General features: G+C 33.9%; 1 protein-coding gene across 1 annotated transcript in view; it reads right to left on the bottom strand.

The window, feature by feature from the left end:
- The window catches only part of LONP2 (lon peptidase 2, peroxisomal), a 114,719-nt gene that overhangs the window by 80,202 nt on the left and 7,076 nt on the right, over positions 1-27,441 (bottom strand). Inside the window, exons 2-7 of the mRNA XM_051979802.1 lie at positions 24,728-24,962; positions 17,050-17,181; positions 16,081-16,203; positions 13,162-13,325; positions 11,376-11,470; positions 4,039-4,297 (exon numbers count right to left, since the gene is read on the bottom strand). Of these exons, the coding sequence (XP_051835762.1) occupies positions 4,039-4,297; positions 11,376-11,470; positions 13,162-13,325; positions 16,081-16,203; positions 17,050-17,181; positions 24,728-24,962 (1,008 nt within the window). The remainder of the gene's footprint in view (positions 1-4,038; positions 4,298-11,375; positions 11,471-13,161; positions 13,326-16,080; positions 16,204-17,049; positions 17,182-24,727; positions 24,963-27,441) is intronic.

Here is a 27,441-nt window from a genome sequence, read left to right as displayed (position 1 = left end):
AAAAATCTTTTTAGTGGTAAAAATTCCAGCTTTTTTCACTTGTTTCTTAAAATAAGAGACATGATGTTTAAACAAATATTTTGACCTCCACTTTTGCAAAATTATTTATAATGGCTCTTCTTTTATGGGGACAAAGAACAGGAAACTAAAGGGTATCCATCAATGGGGTGACTGACCAAATTATGATATATGAAGGTAATGGAGTAGTACTGTGTTCTAAGAAATGATAAAGGAGATAGTTTTAGAGATATTTTAGAAAACTAGTATGTACTAATGCAAAGTGAATTAAGTAGAACTGGAACAATTATCCAAAAACAACTCTGTAAAGACAAACAACTTTGAAAGACCTAATAACACTGATCAATGTAATAATCAACCAATTACTTATAATGAAACATGTTACCCCACTTCCTGATAGGGAATGATCTCTAGTTTTAAAGTAAAATACATTTTTTTGGACATGACCAAGGTGATTTATCTTGTTTGATTATCATATTCATTTGAAAGGTTTTGTTTTTGTTCTTCCAAATTGGGGGGGGAAGGAGAGAAGGAAAAAGAAAAACAGAGGGGCAAGGTAGAAAAAACAGATTTTTATTCGTTGAGAAAATAAAATTACATTTTTTAAAAAGCAAATATTTTTCCTCCTGATATAGATTGTTGCCTTCACATCCATGCAATTCTTTTGGGGTGGGAGAGAAGAGTCATTTAATAATCTCATTTAAGTCTTTATTTACTGTAAGCAGTGGAGCCACTCAAAAGAAAAGTCAGTCAATTCAGATCTTGAAAAGAATGCAAGTTTCATGCCTTTTGCCAAGTAATTTTTAAAAGAGGGAGGAAATAAGTAAAGGAATCATATAAGAGGATTCTATATAATACAGGGGAAAGAGAAGGAAATACTGAAGAAGACAAGGATGAGTAAATCAGTGATGGGGTTTGGGGATGGTTTGCTCTTATATGAGTGGTGATCAATAAAGGGATAGAGAAAATATAGGTGGTGGGAGATTATTAGCCACAGAGGTACTAATGAGTGACATATGAATAATGAAGCTTACTGTGTACAAAAGGGGTAAGGGATGGGAAGCTATTCCAGCTTAGTTTTACAGACAGGAAATTGAGACCCAATGAGGTTTAATTATTTGCTCAAGGTCATATAATTTATAAGTGGCAGAGATGAAACCAGATACCTCTGACACTAAATCCAGGGCTGTTGGTAATCCACTAGGACTGTCTCCCCTTCCAAAAACATGGGTGTGGCTTAAGTTTGATCTCCGAAAGAAAATGATATCATTTTTATTTGGATAAAAGCAAGTAAGTTGGAATTCAACAGTAAACTAGAATTTAAATATTATTTAATCTATTTTTCCATCTATATCAACATATGGTTTGTTTCTTTTCTATATCTGAAGGTTTTTTCAGAGCCTTCCCACCAAAAAAAAAATCTATTTTTCATGGTCTTGGCACTCAGTAAGAAATACATGTTTTAATGTGATGTGCTTTAAAAATTTCAATTGTTTAAAAAATACTAACAAAAGAAAAAACATGTTGTTTCTAATTTTTAGCTTATCCTATTTGGGGGTCGCTACTAAAAGATAATACTTTTGCCACTCAGTGTGAAAGGAACTGAGAAAAGCAATTGGGTACAGAATCATGTAAAATGTGATCCTATGTGTTTGTCATCTTCCCCGATTTCATATTCAATATTTTACTACCATCACCACTATTCCCATGTTGGCAATGGGGAAAAATGAATTCTGCGCTGCTTTCACTCCAGATCTTCAAGCCATGGGATCAGAAATTGTTTTCTATGTTGCATAACTGAATCCAACATGAATAAGGGCACATCCTGTCCTAGAATTAGGTACTTCTGAAGAAGTGGTTTTTTTCTTCTTCTTCCTTGTGAAAGTAAACAACAGCCTCTAGTGGCTTATGTGAGAATTAACTCTCAACTGAGTAAAAAGCCTTATTCACTGAAATTTTTCTTTTTTTTTTTTTAACATGTGGAAAATTTTACTTATACAACCAATCAACAAGAATTGATCAAAAGCTTAATAAGTATCAAGCACTGTGCTAAGCACTGGAGGTCCAAAGATGAAAATGAAATTGTTCTTGACCTCAAAGACTATACATGCTATCAAGGGGATAAACATATACATCTATAAATATATACACAATAATAAGAAAATAAATGACGAGCCCTAAAAACCAGGGGAGATGGGGAGAACAGTCAAGAAAAGCTTCCTATAGAAAGTAGTGCCTAAATTATGATTTGAAGGAGTAGTTCTTTGCCCTTTTCTATTCAACCTAGTAAATGAAAAAGTCATCAATTATCTACTTGGATAAGGCAACTTCTATTGTAATGGAAAATGAAATATACACAAAATAAAGCACTCAAGTTTAGAGACAGTTTTCTACTTTTCAAATACTTTGCTTGCAATATGTTCATAGCATAATCTACAGATCTCTTTGACAGTTAAACAGTGATAGAGACATCTTAACTTTATGTTGTAAACACACTTTATCATGTTTTTTTTTAATTTAAAAAACTGATAATGAGTAGCGTAAAAGTCAATGTTAAAGCAAAGGGGTCTCATAGAGAGCAATAAAGTGCTATTGAGTGTAAGCTATTATTGGGAAATAAGTCTTGTATTTGAAAAATAAATTACTTGCTTGCTCTTATAACCAAGGTGTCATAAAAGTTCACAGATAAGCCTTGCTATTACTTACATTTTTATGTACTAAACAACTCTTCTCCATTTTGAAGTTTAAACAAACAAAAACTCAAAATAAAAGTCATTTAAATTGAAGTAAACATAAAAAAGATTCCCACAACTTTTTTATTTTTTAATTATAAAGATTATAAATTAACGTTAGTTGTTCAATGGGATTTTCTCAGTATAGAAGATATCGGATAGTCTTGATAAATGTATCACATTGAGAAATCCTTTTCAATTCTCAAGGTGTTAAGGAGCCCCCTCAAGTGGCAATCTAGACAGAATTTTCTTACTCTACAAGCAGCTACCTAGCCTGTTCCTTCTTTCTAATCCTCCCAATGAATGAAGTAGTTAGAATAACATGGCCATGAAGTATGGTATGAAGTGTGAGATAAGGATGAGGTAAAAGGAAGAGAGTGCAAGGGGAAAATACAAAGATGAAATTAGAGAAAAAGAAGAGGTTGGAGAGGTCAAATCACAGAAACTTGAGGCATAAGAAGGCAGATTTTGGGAGAAAAGGGGTCAGGCTTATGTAGGGGCAATCCTGATATGAAATCTCCCTCCACTGATATAGATCACTATTATAACTACATGTTATAACCCTGGAGAGTTGATGACTAAGTCAAGTGACTTTGTCCATAGTCTCACAGTCAGTATGTGTCAGAGATAGACCCTGAACTCTGGTTTGAATTTATGCAGTCTTTTATCCACTATACTCTTGTGTTGTTTTATTAATTTTAATAAAGGAATATTTATGCCAAGGATACTTAAGTTGTGCATAACTATGCAATCAAATGGGAAAAAATGAAATTATAGACTATATTTGTTGAATGAAATTAGAATGCTATTATGTATGCAATAAATGTCCATAACTGTTTAAATGTAAGCTGTCATTCATACCATTAAATGGTAGCATGGGAGAAAGGTCTTTTGGTTGGTTAGTTTTGTGCCGCCATGAAAAACATAAAACTTTTAAGAGCAGAAAAATTCACATGCTCCTAAATTTCAGGAGACATCCTGATCCAAAGCAAAATGTGTTGGTCTCTGGCCTAATGAATCATAAAGAGAATGTTATTCCCAGCCCTGAAGAACTTGATCTTTTACTCAAATGGAACATGAAGAGAGAGCTGGTGAATCTGTCTCCAACCAAGCTGAGACATTTTAAAACCATCTTTTAAGAATAATTTGGCTATGAGATTGTGAAGATAATCAGCTAAAGAAATGGCGCATTAACAAAAAGGAGCCCTTTAAAGCAGGGTTTTTTTTTTTCTTCCTCAACTTTTAAAAAAGCCAGATGACAGCTGAAAGAGTGAACTAAGAGAAATACCTGTGTCCTCGAATGTCCGATTGATCACATACACCTCCCAGTGCAATCCTGTGAAATTCTCGACCCAAAGTCTTTGCTACTGATCTTCCTACACTTGTTTTGCCCACTCCAGGGGGGCCAACAAAGCAGAGGATCGGGCCCTTCAGGTTGTTCTTCAGCTGCCTGACAGCTAAATATTCCAGAACCCTCTTCTTCAATTTGTCCATGGCATAATGGTCATTATCCAGAAGAATTCGGGCTGCCCGGATATCAAGGCGGTCTGTCAAACAATAGAATTGAATAAATATGAATACTCAAATCAACTATCTCATTTTTACTTCAACTGAAGAAGCCCTTTCAGATTTGATTGCTGAACTGTTATTAGAAAATAGGACAGACCAAGAAAAGACTGCAATTTTTTTCCCCTTGGTAGGATGTCTTAAGGGAGGTTCAGAACTGGTTCATCTATATAATGGAGGCTAGCAGCAAGAGAATGTACTACTGTAATCTCTATCTTTTTAAAGTATTGTAGATATTCATTTTCACTTGAGAAATGATACTTTGATCTACAGATTAGCTTTTTGGGACAGAAAATTTCTCAAGAGAATGCAATTTCTATATAAACTGTATTCCAACTTTGTTTCCCAACCTAAGCATTCTTAAATAAGTGTATTGCTATAGTTGTATATTAACTTTATATATTATTTTAATTTTATACATTTCCTCCCATACCTAGAGATCTATTCCTTAGAACAAAAGAAAACAAAAAGTTATCAGATGAAATATCATCAACAGTCTTGTATATCTGTGAAGAAGGGAGGGAGGTGCATTTTCTCATCTTCTTTGGGACAAACTTCCAAAATCAAGTTTTCAGAAAGGTCACCACTGAATGACTTAGCACTTAAAATCCTTATATGTTAAAAAAGCTATCGCAAAAGTCGAAATGATTGGTGATAAAGGCCTGAGCTATGGAGATAGTCCAGTAAATATAGAAAAGGGAGTAGATGTAAGAGAAAATGTGTGGAGCTGGAAATCCATAGGAACTGATAATTGATTAGATATAGGAGCTAAGGGAAAGTGATGAGTTATGAGAGGCTCTTGGATTTCCAAGTTTGGTAATTTGAAGGCTGAGAGTGACCTCAGTTAAAACAGGGAAATTGGAAGGGGTTAAAGAGAGAAGACAAAGTAAAGATAGCAAATGCTAATAAATATCTAGTACTACTGCATAAATAAGTAAAATGAAAACATGAAAACAGAGCCAGCAACTTGTTGAAACAATAAGACTGCAATTTTAATCTGTTTGACTCTCTACAACTCATCATTTCATGGAAGTCATTAACATCACAACATAGAATAATGGTTTACTGAAAGAAGAGAAGCCCAAATATGTAATTATATTTGTAAAGGGATTTGGGGCATCACGAAAGGATTTTTTTTTTTTTTAACATCCATATATCAGCGTTTGAAAAATAACAGTTTGTTATTTTGAAACCAACTCTCAGACTGCTTAACAGTAGTTGAGCCAATATTAGGCTGTGGTTTGCTGTTTCTTTAGCAAAAATACAATCACCCCCCTCACCAAACAGACAGATGAGTGACTCTTAGTTGATGGAACTGAATCAGTCTGGCAGGACCAGCTTCTTCAGGCTATGTAGGATGTTATCTAAACTGGCAGTGAAAGAAACAGGATCTATCTGGGATCTGATGAAACAATGTCTAATTTACTTGGCTGAAAGGTGATTTGGAGGGCAATTTAGTCTAGTCACCTATGCCATTTCCCCAAAATTGGGCCACATCAAAGGAAGGACCCCATTTACTAGAAGTCATGTCCCACTATATTCATCTCATATATGTCTTCCAGAAAAGATTAGCATGATTGAAAATGAATTTCTGTTTCAGGTATTAGTTCAATGCCAATATTCCACTAGAGGGCAATATTTCTTCATAACAACTTCCAAAAAACTAGACTCAGGTTACTTGTTGATCTGTTCTTAAGTTCATTTTGACAATGCACTGTGAATCACTTCCTGAACTGAGACTTATTTTAATCTAGCAAAAATGAACATTAGGTTCTCAGAGACTAAGATAAAAGTCTGACTAGGCCTTTCTTATACAATGTATATTACAATTGAAAGTGGCAAACAAACCTCCAAACTTAGTCTTAAGTCTAGCATTCAAGGCCCTTCATAAGATGATTCCAGATACCAACAACTTCCATTTAGAACTTAAATGCTGTCTAATCTAACCATTAACTAAAGAGAAATATCTCCTATAAGATTCTTCTTAATGTACAGTTGGAACTGTTAGTTTTTCTTAACAATAAACCTAAGTCTGCTTCTCTGCAGCTTTCTGTCACTGTCATTGCTCCTAACTTTGCCCTATAGAACCAAGAATATAAAGTCTAATTTTTCTAGATGACGATTTTTCAAATGAGCTAAATGATTAATGTCTCCTCAACTCTACAAGATCTTCTTAGTTCCTTCATTGGATCTTCATAAAACATTATTTCTAGCCCTCATCATCACTTATATCTTTCTGTAGATACACATAGTATACAGAACTGGTCACAATGTTCCTTCTTATTCTGTGCAATTCTTGCCCCATGTCTCTTCCTTATTTCAAAAAAGATGTATCTAATTTGAGGAAGCCTTCCTTTGGTCCATATTTCATGAATGCTAGTGTTGTACTTGGACTGTCCATCTTTTATTCCTTTTGCTGCTTAGCCACCTTCTTTTGTAGTCTGTTAATTATTCCTACTTATTCTATAGAAAGCTATATATATAGCTTTCTCTATATATCTGTTTCAATATTGTCTTCTCCATCAGATTGCAAGCTCCTTGAAGGCAGAAACTGAAAATTAAAAAAGACTAATGAAAAAATGATGTCATTTTAAAAGTTGCATTAGAAAAAGTATAATAGAATATAGTCACTGTGATGCTCATTTTTCTGAGCTAACTTCTGAGGAAGTTAGGAACTACTGTTCTTATAATTTGATATCTTAAAAACTGGCAGGAAAAAACCATTTCCCCCCATCCCATGCATGGATAGCCATATAAATATATGTTGAAGAATCTCTGTCATTTTCCTACACAAAACTAACAAAAGAACCAAGATAATATATTTGCTTAATAAAAATAAACAACCATAGTTTCTCTTATGCTGAGAACATACTACTAATTTTGTTAATTAACAATTATTGAGTGAATTCATTACTTTCCTCAAAGAATTTAACAACTATCAGTACAGGGGCATACAACATTCAATAAGATGTGGTTGGGTGCCTGGGTGAGGGAAGCTGGCAAGAAAAGATTTAAGTTCCAGTTATTAAAAACCATATGCAAATAAAATTATTCTGAAAATTATGAAATACATTTAAATAAAACTTGCTGTTGTTTAGTCCTTCAATTGTGTCTGATTCTTCACAACCCCATTTAAGATTTTCTTAGCAAAGATACTGAAGTGGGTTGACATTTCTTTCTTCAGCTCATCTGACAGACACAGAAACTGAGATATAGAAGATTAAGTGGTGTGCCCAGGTTCATACTGCTAGTCAAAAGTCACACTTGAACTCAGGTTTTCTTGACTCTAGGCCTTGCATGCTAGGCAACGAATCATCTAGCTGCTTTCAGAATGAATCTTATGCTGAAGGCTGACTAGCACCCAATTTACTTAGGAGAAAGAACACTTTAGTCAAAGATAAAAAGGGCTTAAGTTCCTAAAAAAGCTTTAAGCAATAAGGAGGTAAAATTCAAAAGAAATTAAAAAAAAAAAAAAAACTTGTTTTGTCTTCTATGCTGTCTTTTTATGCAATTCCTTTCTTGAAGGGAAGAGAACTGTCTTTTAACACTCCTTTACCATGTACTATAGACCAACTTACATGGCTAGATCTTTTTGCTTTGCACATAGTATGTGCACAATAAAAAATTACATTTTTTAAAAAAGGTTTTTTTGAAATACATTTTTTATAAACATGGAGGGGAAGGTCTGTAAAAATTTGGATATTTGCGAATAGTGTGATAAACAGGAATCCTCTCCTATTTTCTTTAAATAGCCAGAGAAAGTTAATGTGGTTTCCAATGGTGGAATTATTGAATTCTTTCTCTTTTTATTTCATATCTGTTGCAAGGATTGTTAAATTACGACTAACACAATTTATTTCATAATGCCTGCTTTGCAGTTCCTTATGACATGCAGAAAGTGAATTTACTTTTTAGAATTTTGCAAATGCAAGTGAAATTCTTTTTCTGGTTAACACAAACTTGTATTACTTGCGAAAATACATTTGCACATATACATGACTATACTAATAAAGTTTTTCCCTCCTTTGCCTCCAGATCAGGATCTTTATGTACTAAAAGCTTATTTCTTGTTCCTCTGTATAATCAGAGTTAGTATTCATGTGTACAATACCAAAGGGAAAATTTATAAGCATGTCCTCACAATTGACACAGCAACCCACTAGTGATGGTCGGGCAAAAGAGAATCAGAGAGTCAGGCTTCTATGGAAAGGTTTAAATCCATATTTACTGACTGCTATACCAAATGCCTTATGCCTATAACTCTTATGTTTTCATCCCTAAAACTAGCAGAGGCAGCCCCAATTATAATCTTATAGATAACTAGGTCTATCAGTCTCATAGCATTTGGGATCATAGAAAGATATTCCAGATTCCCCTTATTCTTATACTTCTCAACCAATTACAGGCCTCAAATATTCCCAAACGTAGGTCTGGAAATATCTTGTTTACTACAAATCAATATTCCAATACCTTCATAAAGGACAGAGTACCCCTAAACAAGTCAGAAATAGAACTTTTCATGTAGAAGAAGGGAAAGTTGGGAACCTATATTGGGAGCAACCATCTCAGTACTACCTCACTATGGATGCTAGTTTAGAGAACTACTGTTCCTTTCCTGGCCTGCCACCTTAGCTGACAATAAATGAGAAAATCTCTTCTACCAGTGCAGGTCAGCGCCCTCTCTGTGATTCAGTCACAGAGTCTCCAAGAGCTCAAGTTCAGGGTCTGGCTCAGAGTCACACTGCTATTATATCACAGGCAGGATGTGAATCTAAGGCTCTCAGGATGGCTTTTTGTAAACAATGCCACATTGCTTTGCTGCATAGAATATTCTGCAATAAATCTCATTTGGATACACAAAAGCCTCCTCTGCCTTCCCCAGAGTGGATACTGAGTGACCACAGTCACTCATTTGGATAGTACTCTATGATCAAATGTAGGGAGTGATATGGTAGGAGCCACTGATCTTTTTCTCATATAAAAACCCCTGGGAGGAAGCTGAGTTAGAAAAAAAAAAAGTTCAGCTTAACTTCCCCAGAAAACCTACCCCATAAAGATGTAGAAAACACACGAGGCAGGGTTCTGATTGGGAAAGCCAAGAAAACAACAAAATGAGTCACTTTTCCAGCCTGGGGTGGCTCAGGGACACAGAGTCAGATAAACAGGTCTGGTGGCAATGAGGATAGGGTCTGGCCAAGAGTATGCCACATGTAGAGCATGCAACGCCCAGGGACTGAGACAAGCTGGGCACTGGGGCAGTAAGAGAGCCCTGAACAAGTGTAGTATGCAGGAATAGGTGCTGTCTGGCAGTTCTGCCACCCTGTGCACAGTTCTAGGTCAGATCAAGCTGAGGAGCTATTCAAAGATATGACAGTGAGGATAAGTTGCTCCTTCATTTCCTCTGAGCAAAAAGCAAGTTTGGAAGCAAAAAGTAGCTGGATGGTTCAGATCTCAGAAGCACAGCAGGCTATTAATTCTAGCCTCTACTCCAGCTGGAAATCTGCATTGCAATAATGAGTGCAGGAGTCCTAAACCAAAGGGGAGTCTATGAATCAATCACTCAGAACCTGTGTAGTATTCTAGTGGGTAAAGAACGACTCAATCCTGCAGCAGCTTACTAAAGCTGCAAACCAAGGACATTGAAAGACCCAAATCTGTATCAGGAACCTGTAAAACTCAGACCAGGAAGGCAGTGAAAATATTATACTTTGGGTCACATTATATCAGGGGCATTGAAAAAATGAAGGCTCTTCAGCCTAAACCTTAAAAATAGAAAGATTTTAAAAAGACAGAAGCTCAGGTCAGACACTCTCTTCTAGAAATACATAGAGCTTAGCACTAACACAGTCCAAAACCAAGAAAGAGGCTGGAAAAATGAAAAAACAAAAACAAAAACATACAAAAAAATTCCCAAGAATCCCATCATAAAGAATTATAATGGCTGGGTAGGACAGATCCAGAACACAAGAACAACTTGAAAACATTTAAAAATAAGCAAAGAAAAGTGCAAGTTTTTTTAAAAGCTGAAAAATTAATTTAAAAGTCAAATGAGAGTGACAGAGGAAAAAATGGGAAAAGAAATGAGAATTTTGGAAGAAAAATATAAAAAGAGAATTAATTAATAGCTTGGGGGGAAAAAAGTACAAAAGTTTTACCCAAGAAAATAACAATCTGCAAATCAGAATTAACCAAATGGATACTAACAATGTCATGAGACAAAAATTTATTAAAATAAAGTCAAAGACTGAAAAAAAAATTGAAGATGTATAGTATCTCATAGCAAAAACAAGTGACCTGAAAAACAGATGAAGTAGAGGATAATTTAAGAATCATTATTTGAAAGCCATGACCTAAAAACTCCTAAAATTCACACAAGGCCCTTATTCAAATTGTAGCGGTAAGTGGCTCTAATTCAACAGCTCTCTCCTTCACATAATATATATATATACTAGCCTAAATTGGCCTCTTTACTGTGACTGAACACAAGATTCCACTCCAACTCCGCCCTGTTCCTTTGTACAGACAGACCTAGCCCTCCTTACTCTTTTCTCATTGCCACCATGAATTTTCTGGGCTTCATTCCTCACTTAGCTCATGTGCTATCTTCCCCCCACTGGAAACTTCTCAATTGCTCTAATTGTTGGTGAAATGCATTTAAATATTAAGGACTAACTTGGCATCCAATCCATTCAGAAAAGAGAAAGAATACTTGTCCTAAAACTAACTGTAAATAAGAATAAAAAAACTTCCTAAAGGAGGTTTAAGTAATAGGGAAGGAAAATTATATTTTTCCTCCTCAATCTATAATGTATATACTTAATCTTTTTACTTTGCCCCTCATCCTGCTTAGAACATTATTACCTGAAAGGGCAGGGGATGTTTTCTGTCTTGTCTTTTGATTCTTTAGATACCCAATGGAATCTTTTACACAGAAAGCACTTAATAATATTTGCTAGAGTCAAAAAAATTAGAGGGCGGTATTTCCAAAAAAAAAAAGTTTTCAGGAATTTTTCAGGTCAACAATTAGTCTTTGAGAAGATACTCTTCTTCCAAGCTTACCAGTTGTGCTCTTGTTCCAAGGCAATTCCACCATAAGTTCCAAATAATTTCTAGTCAAGGCATATTCTGGCATTGACTGAGGCATTTTTTTCAGCCTGCTCCCAAAACAAACAAGAAAATTTATATAAGAAACAAAGTCATAAACATAGGCAAACTTACAGCAAAAGCAATGTCCAATTTTCCTTTCTTGACCAAAAGAAGCGGGGACATTTATTTTGGGAAGACAGGCCAACATGACAGAGCTTAACTACACCACATGATTTCTGAAAGGAGATGTGTTCATCTGACAGAAAAGATACTTTCTAAGCATGTACAGAAGATCACTTTTTTTTTTTTTTTTTAAGAGACTACAGTCAATCTCAATTATTCTCCTTGAAAACTAGGAGCAAAAAAAGACCCATGTGCAATTATATATTCAAAGTCATATTAGTGATATTTCCCAAGACTACCCAGAAATAGATTCTTTGAGTAAAATATAACTATTTACTTGCTCCCTTGATTTCCTCTATCACTAGCAAGACTTATGTTCCCATCCATATTCAACAAAATAAAACTTCCAATAACTAGAATTCAACTAATAAGAACTGTTAACTGGATTTTAAAAACATTAGTCTTTTAGAAAAGGTAATTGCCATGAAAATAGGTTAAAATCAGATATTTATTTTTTCAAAAAACCAATCTCTAGAACATTCTCGGTGCCAAACACTTGGTACAAGATAAATTTTTAATATCTGTTGACTGACATCATGAAGTTAGCACAGTATCTTCTATCCCTTCTCTATCAACAGTATTGTATAATCATCATTAATGACCTGGAGGTGCTTCCTGAATCTCAAAGCCTCAATTATATTCACTAGGTTATATTAAAGCAAGAAAAGAGATTCAGACTTTTAATAAAGGTTTTTTAAAAAGGGTTGAAACAAAACAAAACAAAAAAGGTTTTTGATCTAATCTTGAGATAATCTTCTTTTTTTTTTTTTTTTTTAACTTGGAACAGTCTACTTAATGAGCACACCAGTTAATTGAGGTTTTACTATACTATGCTATATCCTGAACAAAGTTAAGCAAGACTTGCCCTTAAGAGTTTACAAATTAAAGATGACAATAACATTTAATGAACATACAGACAATGGAACAAATGCTAAATAAATCAAAGTATTTTTTATGTCTAAGCAAAGTTAGGTGTATTTTGTGAAGTGACAAAACAGAACATAGAAGTTGCTGAGTATTTAAACAGTGTAGGGTTGAGGAGTGAGTCATCGCTGGTCTTCAAGTAACTGAAGAGAAAACAAGATTATTGTTAATTCTGGAAGAGACTATGAAACGATGGATTATACAATGACAGATGCACAAGGAATGATGATGATTCAAGACTTTCCTGGGATGGAGAAGGTAGAAAACTGAACTCAAACTTAGGAACAGCATGCCCAAATAATGAAGAGGACATTGAATAAATCTGCCTAAAAACTAAAAAGATGAATAAGGCATTAGAAGACAGTAAGTGTCCTAATCTTTCAATTCAATTTCATTAAATATGAGCCTTTATGAAACAACTACAATATCCTGGGCACTGGGAATAAAAAGACAAAATTAAAACAGATCTCTGCTGTCAAAGATTTTATATTCTGTACTCTTTGAGAGCAGGGCAGAATGGTAGAGTTCATCAATAGTTTCAGTTCGGACAGAGCACAGACCCTGAAAATAGGACTATAAACCAATGAAACCACAAAAAACCTTTTACAAAAACATAAATAAATGTGTCCACCTTATTTGTACCCAAACCCACCTCTTTATCTCTTTGACACAGACTTTATGAGCTTGCTCTGGCATGCTAGATGTTCGGATTTTCTTTTCTAACATGACAATGTCATCATTATCTTCATCCTCATCTTCATCTTCTAAAGTTCCAGGAATGTGTGTAATCCTCCTAATGGGACGTATAGCTATAACCTTAGAGATAAAACAGAAGCATAACATTACATATTCTTTATCTTTATCACAAGAGTTAATACCTAATTACATAGGGGACAAAGGGCTATATGATTTTCAAACAATAACATGAAATTAATCGCCATTCACACTTACATAGCACTAAGATTTATAAAATGTTTCCTTCACAATGACCCTGTGAAATAGATATTGTTCCCCCATTTTATAGATAAGGAAATAGGTAGAATGGGCAAAGTAACTTTTCAAAGGCACAAGTCTAGAATGGAGGGAAATTATTTTTACTATATAGGATAATAAGCACTAATCAATTATTACTGTTGTACCCAGAATAGACACAAAGTTTGGTGAAGTGAATATATTCTTCCCCTTCTTCCAAAAGATCTTGGCCCCTTTTACCTTTGCTTCAGAGCATGCACAGTTCTTCATGTTCAAGAAAAACAAACATTTGGTCTTGCAGACTTTCTCTAGCTCTCATTCTATTTTTTTCTCCCTTTTTTTCGCTGCTATGTTTTTCAAATGAATCATCTATACCCATTGTCTGTCATTTCTTCATCTCACAAATGACTTCATATTTGTCCCAGATCACTTCTACTCCTACCACTCTAATGAAATTGTATCTCTGAGCTGAAAGATTTCATTTGGATTTGTAAAATCCCTGACAAAAGCATAACATGCAAGGACTGTATTTTTATTAAGTGAATTGCCAGCGCTTAGCACAGTGCTTAAAGTATCATAAGTGCTTAATAAGTATTTATTGAATTGAATAACTTGGCCCTAAACTTGCAGGCAGGTGGCACAGAGGACTAAAATCATCTTCCTGAGTTCAATTCTGGTCTCAGACACTAGTTGTGTGAGCCTGGGCAAGTCACTTAATCCTCATGAGTTCAAATCTAGCTTCAAATATGTATTAGCTGTGTGACCCTGGGCAAGTCACTTAATCCTGTTTTTCTCAGTTTCCTCATCTATAAAATGATCTAGAGAAAATGGCAAATACTCCAGGATCTTGGTTAAGAAAAATCCAAGTGAGGCCACAGCTAGACTTGATTAAAAATGACTGAATAACAAATATATATTTAAGTACTTCTAAGAACTTCTAGACTGATCTAGACCTCAGTTTCTTTATATGTCAAATGAGTTGAAGAAATAATCTCTCAAGTCACTTCACAGAGCAAAATGCCATACATTTCTATAATATACTTAGATTTTTAAAATACTTCTTCCTAATTCTTATATGCTTTTACTCCCAAAATATTTCTAGAACACCCTACTGCTTCATGCTACACTCTTGTTCAGAAGCATCCAATGCTTCAAATATAAAAGCTAAATCACTGTTTCTCAAAACCCTCCCAATTTTATCTATTATCTATTATGCCTCAGTTGCCACCTACCCTTGCTCCTCTGGGCCCTTATTCCTGCTGGTGAATTCTCCCAGGAACCTCCAGTGCGGGATTCAACAGACTACAACACTATACCCCTACTAGGGTACCCCCCACCACTTTTCAACTCTTCTTTATATGCTATCATTCCCCAACTAGAATATCCCCAATTCCTTTGCATTCCTAAGACTAGGCAGAGTACCTAAAAACAGGGGTCCTCAAACTACAGCCCATGGGCCAGATGCAGCAGCTGAAGACATTTATCTCCCTCACACAAGGCTATGAAGTTTCTTTATTTAAAGGCCCACAAAACAAAGTTTTTGCTTTTACTATAGTCTGGGCCTCTAACAGTCTGAGGGACAGTGAACTAACCTCCCCTATTTAAAAAGTTTGAGGACCCCTGACCTAAAAGAACCAGAGTGAAAGTGACAGGATTCTGATCTTGGATTTGTACTAATGAGCCATTAGTTCTTGAGTATGTCCCTTTCTCATGAGTAAAATGAGAAAACTTAAGACCAAATTTCTGAAATTCTGAAATCCCTTTTAGCTTTAACATTTTGATTTTATTAAATATATCAACAAAATCTTGGTTATCTGGGACTGTTAGAGAACAAGTTGTTTTAAAGGACTGAGTTTCTTAAATAAAAAAATTTACCCATTATGCATCAAAATGGATATTTAAAAAACATTTTTTTTTGATGAAAACCTTTCTGAAGTACACCACAGTTTGCTGCCATCTTAAAAATAAGGACAATAAACATAATTAAATCTAGTTTTGATGACTAGATATCATCATTATGAGATTCAATTATTGTACCGTGCATTAATATTGTGATACCTGTTGGACCTGTTTTGTTATATAAAGCTGTAGAACACACAGCAATTTTTTTTAAAAACAGTTTCTGTCTCTTATTTCATTGTCAGGCTGATGCTTATCCCTTCTTGCTGCTATAAATATGCCTAGCCATAGCCTGTTCCCCTTGCAATTTGCTAATTCTTCTCTGTTGCAGGCTTGCAAAGTACTGAACCAAACTTGTTGGAATTATGTATAAAATAAGAATAAATAGATTCTGAATGAGGACCTGAAGGGGATCTCAAAGGAGATTTGCTGAAAAAACTTTGTGCCACTCTCCCATTCTTCCTGCTTCCACCCCCACCTGTTTTCCCCGCCTCCTGCCTTATTTCCTGGTTCTTATTTGCATTCTAGATAAGTAAAATTGCCAAATAACCGAGTTCTGGGTAGGAATGACAATGTAGAAACTTGGAGATTATTAAGAATTATCAACTCATTCTTAATAAAAAAAAAAAACCATCTAGAATCTCGGGGGGGAGGGGAGAGGAGAAGTGGAGAAGAGAAGAAGATTAAAAATTGGGCTTACCCGCTTATCATCATCTTGTTTATGTTTTCTGGTTTTCTGAAGCAACTTAAGGCCTTCAATTTGTCTTACCAGCAAAGGTATGGTCATTTTGAATCTCTCTTCCAGGCTCACAGCATCCAAAATCTGACAAAATATAATGAATTTAATGAATATTGTCTGCTCATGGTATTTTGGCAGATGTACCTTTCAGTACCTATACATGGCCCATCGTCAAAAAAAGATACAAATTTTTAAGAAAGAACACAGACACAGTCAATACAAAATAAAGAGGCAATTTTAAATAATCAGTATATATTTTGAAAGATTATAGTTAACACCTTCAAATAAATTTTTACCAAAATAATGAGGACATTTCAGAGGATTCCATATTTTCCTCCTGAATAATGTTAAATGGAATAAATTAAAATGGAATAATATTTTTTACTTTCTCCTCTTTCTAGTAATATACATTTATAATCCAGCATAATGCTATCATCCCACCAGTGACATTTACATAACTCCTCCAAGTTTCCAAAATGCTTTGCATATATTATCATACAATACAATAGCATTATACATAAGATAGATACTATAAATATACTCAATTTATAGATACGGAAACTGAGGTTTAGAGATAGAAATAACTTGCCCATGGTCAGATGGCACAGACATAGAAGACTGAACCCAGATTTAGTCAGTGACTCTAAACTGGCCCTCAAGCTACAGTGCCATGCAATCCACACCACCTCTCTAAAACATTTCAAAATAATCAAGTCTTGGGTAAAAGAGTAAAGTATTTTTCAGTTATAAAATAAGAAAAATGGTACATTATTGAAAAGTTATGTGACAAAGATTTCTGGGAAGCATTTTAATCACTAATTCCAGTTACTGGTAATTCATTTCTAACAATAAGGCTATTTAGTCAAAGTGCAACCTAGTTTCAAATTAAAAGAAAGAAGGAATTTGGAGTTCATAATGGGAGCACAATACCTGAAGCTTCTCTTTGTTACTTGTGCGGATAATTGAAGTGAGGATGTCTGGTAACGCTTCCCTTGGCAGACTGTCTAAAAGACGTCTCAATTTAGCAACAGCAGGAACAGACATATCCAACATTTCAACCAGCTAGAAATCAAGAAAAAGCACATTTTAAAATGTGATCTGGCATCTTTTCTGAATGACAATGAAACCTTTCTAAATTTAGGTTAAACACTTGGTAATTGGGGAATTTTTTTTTAAAATACTAAAAATTAAAATAATATAATAATAAATTAAATAAGGTAATGATTAATAAAAATTTTAAAGTAGTGAAAATAAATTATTTCAAAAGAAAGATTACTGATTAAATAAAAGAAACATCTTTTAGACAAATTTGAGTGACATAAAGAATATGACCCGAGATTTTTCAAAAATCTCAATCTGAATGAAAAACAGAAAGGAGTTTTGTGTTTCCTTCTAGTATTTATGAATAGTTTTTTTGTAAATATTCTTTGATTTATAAAGAAGAAGGTATACTTAAACACTAGGAATTCTTTGAGTTAGCCGGAGATACATAAATTTTCCTCCATACATAATTTGACTCCAGAAATATGGAGTCAAAGAACATTTTTGCCTTGAAGCCTCTCTTTCCATTCCTAGCAAGAAAATGCCACAAAGAAAAGCATTAAGATTTATGATGATAGTATTTCTATAGTGACACACATATATATTTGCATATATACACACACACACGTTTAACGTTAAATAAACACATTAATTTGATGCTCATAACATCGTAACAGACAGATGCTCTTAAAATGCCATTTTTTCAGGTGAGGAAACTGAGACCCAGAGTTATAGTCACTTATTCAGGTCACACAGTATCTGAATCAGAATTTGAACACAGGTTTTTCTGACCCCAAGACCTAGCTGCCCCAGATTTTTTAATATTATTTTATTTTTCCAAATTCATAGTTTTCAATAGTTACCCTTGCAAAACTTTGTGTCCCCAAATTTCTCCCTTTCTCTTCCCTCTTTCTCCTTCCCCAAAAAGAAGGCAGCAAACAATCCAATATAGGTTAAACATATGCAATTCTTTTAAACATATTTCCATGTTGTCATGTTGTACAAGAAAAATCAGATCAAAAGGAGAAAAAAAATCACCAAAAAAAGGGGAGAAAAAACAAGCAAACAATGAACAACAAAAAGATGAGAATGCTATATTTTGCTCCACATTTGGTCTCCATAGTTTTCTTTTTGGATGCTGATGGTTGGATCACTGAACCACTGAGAAGAACCAAGACTTTCATAGCCGATCATCATGTATTCTTGCTGTTATTGAACAATTATTCCTGGTTCTGTTTGTTTTACTCAGTATCAGTTCATGTAAATCTTTCCTGGCCTTTATGAATTCAGCCTGTTCGTCATTTTTTGTAGAACAATAATACTCCATTACCTTTATGTCCCACAACCTGTTCGGTCATTCCCCAATTTATGGGCATCTACTCATTTTCCAGTTTCTTGCCATTTACAAAAAGAGCTGCTACAACATTTTTGCACATATGGGCCATTTCCCCTTCTTTATGATTTTCTTGGGATAAGAGCCAGTAATGGTACTGCTGGGTCAAAGGGAATGCACAGTTTTATAGCCCTTTGGGCTCATGTCTTCTTTCAAGCCATGCTTATCCTTCATAATTTTGCAACATTTATTTTCTAGTTTTTGGTGTTGTAGTTATTCTTTCCACTGGGATTCAGTGGGATACAGTTTTCTTGACTCTCCTTACCTCACTCTGTATTAGTTCATGTAGATTTTTCTATGTTTCTCCATACCCATCATATGCATCATTTCTGATAGCACAGCAATATTCCATTACATTTATATTCCATAATTTTTTAGTCATTCTGCAATTGATGGGGCATCAGTTTCTAATTCTTTGCTATCACAAAAATTGTGCTACAAATATTTTAGAATATATGGGGATTTTCTTCTTCCACTACTGGGTATAATGGAATCTCCAGGACAAAAGTAGACATTTTAGTCTCTTTATTTACATAATTCCTAACTGCTTTCCAGCTCCATTGCATTGGTGTGCTTATCTTCCCAGAATCCATTCGACATTGATTATTTTCATCTTCTGATACTTTGAAGGACATAAAGTTAAAGCCTCAGGAATGTTTTGATTTGCATTTATCTTGTTATAAGTGATTTGGAGCATTCTTTCACGAGGTGGTCAATACTCTACAAATTCTTTGGAAAACTTATCTTTTGATCACTGATCTACTGAGGAATGGGTTTTAAGTTTTTATACACATATACATACATCTATGTTAAATGTTTATACATATATATCTACATTTATATATATCTTTGATACAAAACCTTTATCAAAGAAACTTGATAGATATTTTCCCCTGTTCAACCACTTCCATTCTCATTTTAGGTGCATTAATTTTGTCTATGCAGAAGCTATTCAGTTTCATGTAATCAATGTTATCTATCTTTTGTAACTGTCTATTTCTTGTATTGTTAAGAATACATCTCTGTTTTATTTCTATGATCTACACATCATACACAACTATATGCTCTACTTCTAATTCTTTTACAATATTATTTTTAATAATAACTTGAATATTTATTTAAATGAGTTGTGAAATATGGTATAAGATGTTGGTTTAAGACTAATTTCTGGCAAACCACTTTCCAATTTTCCCAACAATTTTATCAAATAGGGAGTTAATTTTCCTAAAAATTGTATGATTTCTGCTTTATCAAACACTGGCTTAGTAAGTTTCATTGTTTCTGATTCTTCCTTATCCTATCAGTTCCAATGATATATCTCTTTATTTTTTAACCAATACTAGATGGTTTTGATGATTGCTGCATTGTCAAGGAAGTCTAAAAGTCCCATTCCCTCTTAGTTCCTATCTCTTTTCATCATTCCCTCTAATATTCTAAAACTTATCTTCCAAATGAATTTTATGATTATTTTATCAAATTCCATACAGTATCTCCTTGATAATTTAGTTGGTAATAAATATGAATCTTATAAGGAAAAACTTTTTTTAAAACATTTTTTTTCTTTCATTTATTTATTCATTTATTAGTAAAGCTTTTTATTTACAAAGCATACACATGGATAATTTTTCCAACACTGATCCTTGCATAACCTTTTGTTCCAAATTTCCCCTCTTCCCCCAACCCCCTTCCCTAACTGGCAGGTAGTCCAATACATGTTAAATATGTTGAAATACACTTTAGATCCAATATATGTATACATATTTATACAGTTATCTTGTTGCAGAAGAAAAATCAAATCAAGAAGGAAGAAAAAAAACTGAGAAAGAAAACAAAATGCAAGCAAATAACAACAGAGAGTGTGAGAATGCTATGCTGTGTTCCACACTCTGTTCCCATGGTTCTCTCTCTGGGTGTAGATGGCTCTCTTCATCACTGAACAAGTACAACTGGTTTGAGTCATCTTACTGTTAAAGAGAGCAACGTCTATCAGAACTGATCGTTATATAGTCTTGTTGTTGTGTATAATGATCTCCTGGTTCTGCTTATTTCACTTAGCATCAGTTCATATAAGTCTCTTTAGGCTTCTCTGAAATCATTCTAATGGTTATTTCTTACAGAACAATACATAATTTACTCAGCCATTCTCCAATTGATGGGCATCCACTCACTTTCCAGTTTCTTGCCATTACAAAAAGGGCTGCCACAAACATTTTTGCACATGTGCATCCCTTTCCCTTCTTTAGTATCTCTTTGGGGTATAAGACCAGTAGAAACACAGCTGGATCAAAGGCTATGCACAGCTTGATAATTTTTGAGCATAGTTCCAAATTGCTCTCCAGAATGGTTGGATCTGTTCATAGAACGGAAAAATTTCTTAACAATTAGAGTAATCCACAACTGCCTCCCTCCTCAGTAGGAAGTAGAGATAGAAGGGAGACACAGATTATGGGATGGGAATACAACATATGCTACTGCACTTGGGTAAAGTGATAAGTTTTACTAAATTGCTTTTCCTTACTTTTAGGCACACATTCCTGTTCAGATGAACTTCAAAGTCCTTTCTAACTCAAATTCAATTATTCTGGAATTTGGACAGAATTTCAAAAATTCATTTACTCTATTTCCATCCTAACAATTAGTTCTATTTCAGTTACCACAAAGGATAGCAATTTTTTGCATGATCTTTTAACATTTACTGGCACGATCATGCTGTGCTAGGAACTGAATAGCACATAAAGATATAATCCCTAGAATCAAGGAGCCCTTGTTCTCAGATGAAATGATAAGCATGCATCTATTACTCATTCTTTTCTCATTATTAAAAAAGTGGTAAGTCTTGCATTTAATATAGAGAAAACTACACAGAATTTTAGAAGATGAAAATTTTCAAACTAATCTACCTACTATGAATGTGGCTCTTAAAGATGATGAGAAATACTAAAAAGAAAGTCATTTAAAGGTAATTTGGTGGTGTAAATTAGCAGAGATAATGTAAAATAAATATTTTTTGCTTATATAATGAACCTCACCACATTTTACATCATTAATAAACTTAACATGCAGTAAATCTTCTTTTTGCCTCAATCATTAGTTTTACATGACTTGACAGTGAGTTCACAAGATGCTGACATATGTCCTCTAATTCTTAATAATGAAACTAAAATTATCACCCTGGATATTATATGTAGCTTTAATAAACAGTTCATTTTTCCAAGTCTAGCCTTGATTATAGTCCATAGGTTTTTAATGGGGTTTAAACTGGACATTGAAGTTCCTAGAGCATTGAAGCATTTTTATTTCCACCTCTTGGATAAATGTCTTATTAACCTTTCATGATATAGAACACAGTACAAGGCCATGCTGCAACATTCCATTGTTATATGAATATTTCTATCATTCTAGAACAATTCTGTTTCTCGGTATAGCAATATAGACATCAGAAATCATTCTTCCTTCAACAGGGACAAGACAGAAGACTAGTGAAAATTTTGTAAAAACCTGAAGATTTATTGAGTGGATGTTTTAGAGTTTGATGCAGATACTAAATCTTGCCTGCTTATGAAAACAGTTTTGGTATAATCTTGAATTTAAAAAAGTTTCATGAGTTAAAATGACCACTTCCCCCCAAATTTCAGGACAATACTCTATGTGTAATTGTAAACATTTTAAATTCATTGTGAGTTTTTTTTTTTTTTTTAAATTGGTCTTTTCCAACTGCAAGAAGCCCACAATGCATTATCTGGAGAGGTTCCTCTGAAGACATTTGCTTATTTTATGAGGATTGATTAGGATGTTTTGTAAAAATCATGTTACTTCCAGAAGTTTTTTGTTTTCAACCACATTTTCTTATGCTTTGATGTTAATAATCTTGCCACAGTGAGGTCTTATCTGACTTTTTTTTTAATTAAAAAACATTTTTTGTAATATTTAACTTCTTCACCCTGAGGGCTACTACAGGAGCTCTAATAATCAGGAAGTGTACTCCTTAAAGCTAAAACCTTTACATATTTCCTTGGAGCAAAAGTCACTCTTAAAAACCACAGAATTAAAACTATTTAAAAAAAGAAAGAAAAAAAAAGAAAAGAGAAAAAAAAAAAAGAAAGCAACAAAGCACATGTGAAACACCAAATTCAGCAATCAGTGGGCAGAGAATTATCTAAAAGTAGAGAAATCAATTTAACCTGGTTTTATCTGGTCAAGGTCAGACTTCTGGTAGTTAGTAGAAACACCCATACTGTTCACAAAATGAAAACCATTTCAAAATTATTTCTTGTTCCCAATAATAAGCAGATCAAAGCTAGCATTTATGTAGCACATTTAAGATTTGTTAAATACTTTACATATATTATCTTATTTAATTCTCATGGCAACTCTACTAGGTAGATACTAGATCTTTTACAGATGAGAAAATTAAGTCTGAAAGGAGAAATGATTTGTCTAGGATCACATAGCATAAGTATCTGAGATTTTTATTTGAACTCAGCCTTTTCTGCACAAGTCTGTCATTTAGCTGCTTATGGAAAAAGATATACAATGCAATGAAGGTAGAAAGGACAACACTTAAAAATTGATTGGATATAGGGGTGAGATAAGGAAGAATCAAGGATGACATCTAGATTTGAACCTGGGTGACTGGAAACTGTACAGTGACACAGAAGCCCAGAAGAGAGAAGCATTTTGGAGGAGAGAGAATGAGTTCAGCTTCGGACACATGGAATTTAAGGTATCTATGGAACATCCAGCTCAAGATGTCCCAATAGGCAGGTGGAGATGTGAAGACAGAGATGAGAAGAGAGGTTAGGGCTAAGACAAAGAGACTTTCACATCTTGATTGGCTGAGGAGGGATTAACCCATACATTAAAGTCTTCAATATGAGACCAGGAATTGAGGTAGTAAAGGAGAATGTAAGCTAGGTACATTGAGAAAGGAGATTGTTCTGAAAAGAATGGCGAAGAATATAGTGTTCTGATGACCAAAGGGCTATAAAATTGTGCATACCTTTGATCCAGCAGTGTTACTACTGGACTTATGTCCCAAAGAGATTTTAAAGGGGAAAAAGGAACTCACATGTGCAAAAATGTTTGTGGCAGCCCTCTTTGTAGTGGCAAGAAACTGGAAACTGAGTGAATGTCCATCAATTGGAGAATGATAGAATAAGTTAAGGTATATGAATGCTATGGAATATTATTGTTCTGTAATACTAACACATTTCTTTAAAGAGAAATGAGGCACATGTACTTAAAAAAACAACAGATGACAGTGTTGACAATGGGAAAGTCATAAATTTCAGCATCTGCCATTCCAAGTGTTTACTAAAAACCATAGGGCAAAATTAGCTTACCAACACTTCCATTTGAGTTGAGAAAAGGCAGAGATCCCTGAACTGTTTCAACTGACATGATTATGAATGTATAAAACTTTTCTACTTTTCCAATTAATTAAGTTTTTATTGCATTTTGAAAGGAGTTCCATTCATTTCAATTCTCACCAAGAAGATACAGAAAATTTTCACAAGACTTTAACTTTCTCTCTTAGCCCTAAGTTTCATATATGAATTTAGCATATGTAAAAGAGACTGTGTGTGTCAGCAGAACAGCACTCAGTCTCCAGAGTTTGTTTATGGATTTTTTATTTTTTCCAAATTAATCTTTTAAGGTTGGAATTATGATGATTGTGAAAAACTGGTAGTTACAAGAGAAGTTGTAAAAATCCATTTAAGTCTTTTTTATCTAATGAACTTAATAGTATTAAAAATATGAATACTTCAATTCACAGAGAAAAGAAGGTGGTGTGTGAAATTTAATTTCTATTATGCAGTTTAAAAAGCTGAACAGTAAATATTAAATATAGCATGGTAATGACAAAAATGCTTGCCAGTTATGTGACTTCTTCTGCACCATTATATATTTCCTAAGTGTGTTGCTGGTCCCATATAGAGACTTTTAAGGAAGGGAAAAATACACCTCATCAGTATAAAGTTTGCTTTTTGTACACTACGGATTAGAAACAATCTGGGTCACCATTATCACTTTAAAAAGTCATTTTAATTCATGCTTCCCTGAAATGCCAACAAAGGGCATAAAAGCTAATCATATTAGCAAAATAGTTGTTGGCAATAGTCTGGAAAGATAGAAGGAAAAGACTGTGCTTAAGAGGAAATTAAAACAACATACCTGAACTGCGTATTTATAGAACTGTTCAGAAAGTTCTCCAAGTTCCTCTGGGGCATTAGATGGGCTGGGAAATTCCTCCAGTCGGTCCAACTGTTCGACTTCTGCAACAGGATATGGTTTCTCCTTTACTACTTGAACAATTTGGAAGCGGCAGAGACCTGTGATGAGCAAAGTATAGTGGGGCTTGGGCCAGTTACTGCCCACCACCTGAACGGCCAATGCAGCTGTCCCAATCCTGAAAAATATTGCAAAAGTCAGTGTTACAAGCATGCAATAGAAAAGCCCAGAATTTTACTTCCAAAACAAGATTCCTCATAAGATTATCCAAAACTTAAGAATACTGAAGAGTGAGAGGAACATTAAAAATTGCATCTGGTTTTAATTTCAAATCTGAATGTGTATTTCATAAAGCAATAATAACAATAATGATAAATAAATAATAATAAAAATGATAAAATGAAATAAAAACTAGATGGAATTGTCACACACTACCTATTGCTTGAGCAACTCTAGAAAATGGCCATATCAATTCTGTACGTGCAGATGTTCTTATGATGTAAAAGGGGAAAAAGCATTCTACATTGTACTATGATGCCTTTTTTTTTAAATGAAGAGAAAATAAATCTACAAATGCACAAATGGAACCTATTTAAACATAAGGAAACAACTCAGAGATTAAAAACAAGTAAAACATCTTTTTTTTTTTCCCCTCAAGCTCAAGAATAGTGAGTTCAGAGACCAATAAGAAAATAGGTCATAAATCCAGTTGGATAGGTAAATCCTGTGTAGCTATCCTGCCTCTATAGACATGGTTTTATTTGTACATAAAGAAACTAGTACATTATAATCTTCATGAAAGGAGGGACTAGGTCTTAACTAAACTTCTGTCTAAAATCTGACCTTCACCACACTCAGCACAGAGCTATGTACATCACAGGTATTTTATAAACATTTACCATATGAAAAATAAAAGACTTACTAAAAATAAAAAAATAAGACTTATTAAATAGTGAAAAACCTTAGTGGAATTTTTTGAGCTTAGTAGTTCCAGTATTTTTATTTTATTTTAAACCTATTTTAAAAGTCAAAATATTATGGGTAAAGAACAAATCTGAATTTGTCCAACCAGAAAAGTGTGAGTTTTGATCAAATACAAATGCATGTAGAAAAATTTGATAGATGTGCTTTTTAACTTAAAAACAGCATGGGGAATGGAGAAAGATTTAGTCTTGGGAATGTAAAAATTTAGGCTCAAGTTGTACCCTGGGCACCTCTGGGTTGTATCCATTTGGATAACTCTTAACCTTGTCTCAGTGACACAGACAATTCTTTAAAAGAAATAGCAGAATTAATTTCTGATTTACATAGATAAGGACAGTTTTTTTTTTACATCAAAGAAATGATATGATTTCTTTCCCCCATAAAGAATCAACTAATTATTCCCAAAATATGAATTCATATTTAGGTTCTCTGAAGTAGACTTTAACCCCAAACTGGCATCTCTCCACTATTCAGCACATTTTAGAGCTTCATTCCCTATTATCAGTGACATTAATTTATGTAGAAGGATAAAAACTGATGATAGTATCAGCTTTGGCCAAATATATTTAGAAAAATAAATTTGAGGAGAGAATTAGATAAAAATAACCTAATAGCAGAAAAATAATTTGGAAACTTTATTTTGAGTTATTTGTGTCATGTTTCTTCAAGGCAGACGATCAAGTGTTTAAAATTAAGAGTCAACTCAGGAGTGTTGAGAAAAGTTGTAGTCTAATTAAATTAACAAAAGGCCAACAAAATGGAATCTAAGAATAGGAAAAGTCCTAAGAAATCAAGTCTACCTCTTTATTTTTTGTGAGAAAATTAAACCCAATTAATTAACACCCAGTTAATTAGTCTACTGTTTTTCTACAATGTCATGCAAATGAACTATAGCCAATGTTTGTTCCAGATTTTTCTCATTAACGTTTGCACAATTTTCCTTGTGCACACTATACCACATAACAGGAAATATTCACAGGTAAGGAACCGGATTCTTGGCCCAAGGGGTTTACATACTAGAACTCAGGGTGTTTGTAAAGGAGGTAAGACAAATTCAGAAATACCGATTCTTCCGTTAAGATACTTCACAAAAAGATAAATTTGGAGGACATGACTTTTCTGTCTTAATAATATCAAAATGAGGATGGCACCAAAAGATTAATTTACTATATTCCTCCTCCTAATGAGAAAATTTTGAAGGTCTAAAATATTGATTCTTTTTCTGAAGTCAAACAAGAAAACTCATTAGAAGACATACGGCTTTGCATAATTTTCTCAAAGACCAGAAGATCTCAGACTGCTGTGGTAAGTGACATTTTGGGGAGGGAAGGTCCAAGGAAGAATGTCTTAAGTCAATCCTTATTTTAAGCAACTCCAACTTTACATTAGTACATTAATTTATACTTTTAAAAATGTAAACAATAAGTAAAGTGAAGTCTCTTTTAATTTAAAGGTTTGGTGTTTGTTTTTTTTTAATTTGATATATAAAGAATCTGCATTAAAGTCTCGCAATAATATTCATCACGGCATAGAGATGAGTCTGGGTGTTATAAAAGCCTGTGTCAGTAGAACATACATTTTAGAAGGTCCAAAAAACTGAAAGGTTTCAGCAGCTAGTAGATGGTACACCTGTGAGCTGGGAATAAGCCTTACTAAGTGTAAAGAAGATAATC

The sequence above is a fragment of the Antechinus flavipes genome, chromosome 2 (assembly GCF_016432865.1).
Source record: "Antechinus flavipes isolate AdamAnt ecotype Samford, QLD, Australia chromosome 2, AdamAnt_v2, whole genome shotgun sequence".
Taxonomy (NCBI): domain Eukaryota; kingdom Metazoa; phylum Chordata; class Mammalia; order Dasyuromorphia; family Dasyuridae; genus Antechinus; species Antechinus flavipes.
The sequence above is the reverse complement of the archived record's forward strand: the minus strand, read 5'-3'. Positions and strand labels throughout refer to the sequence as shown.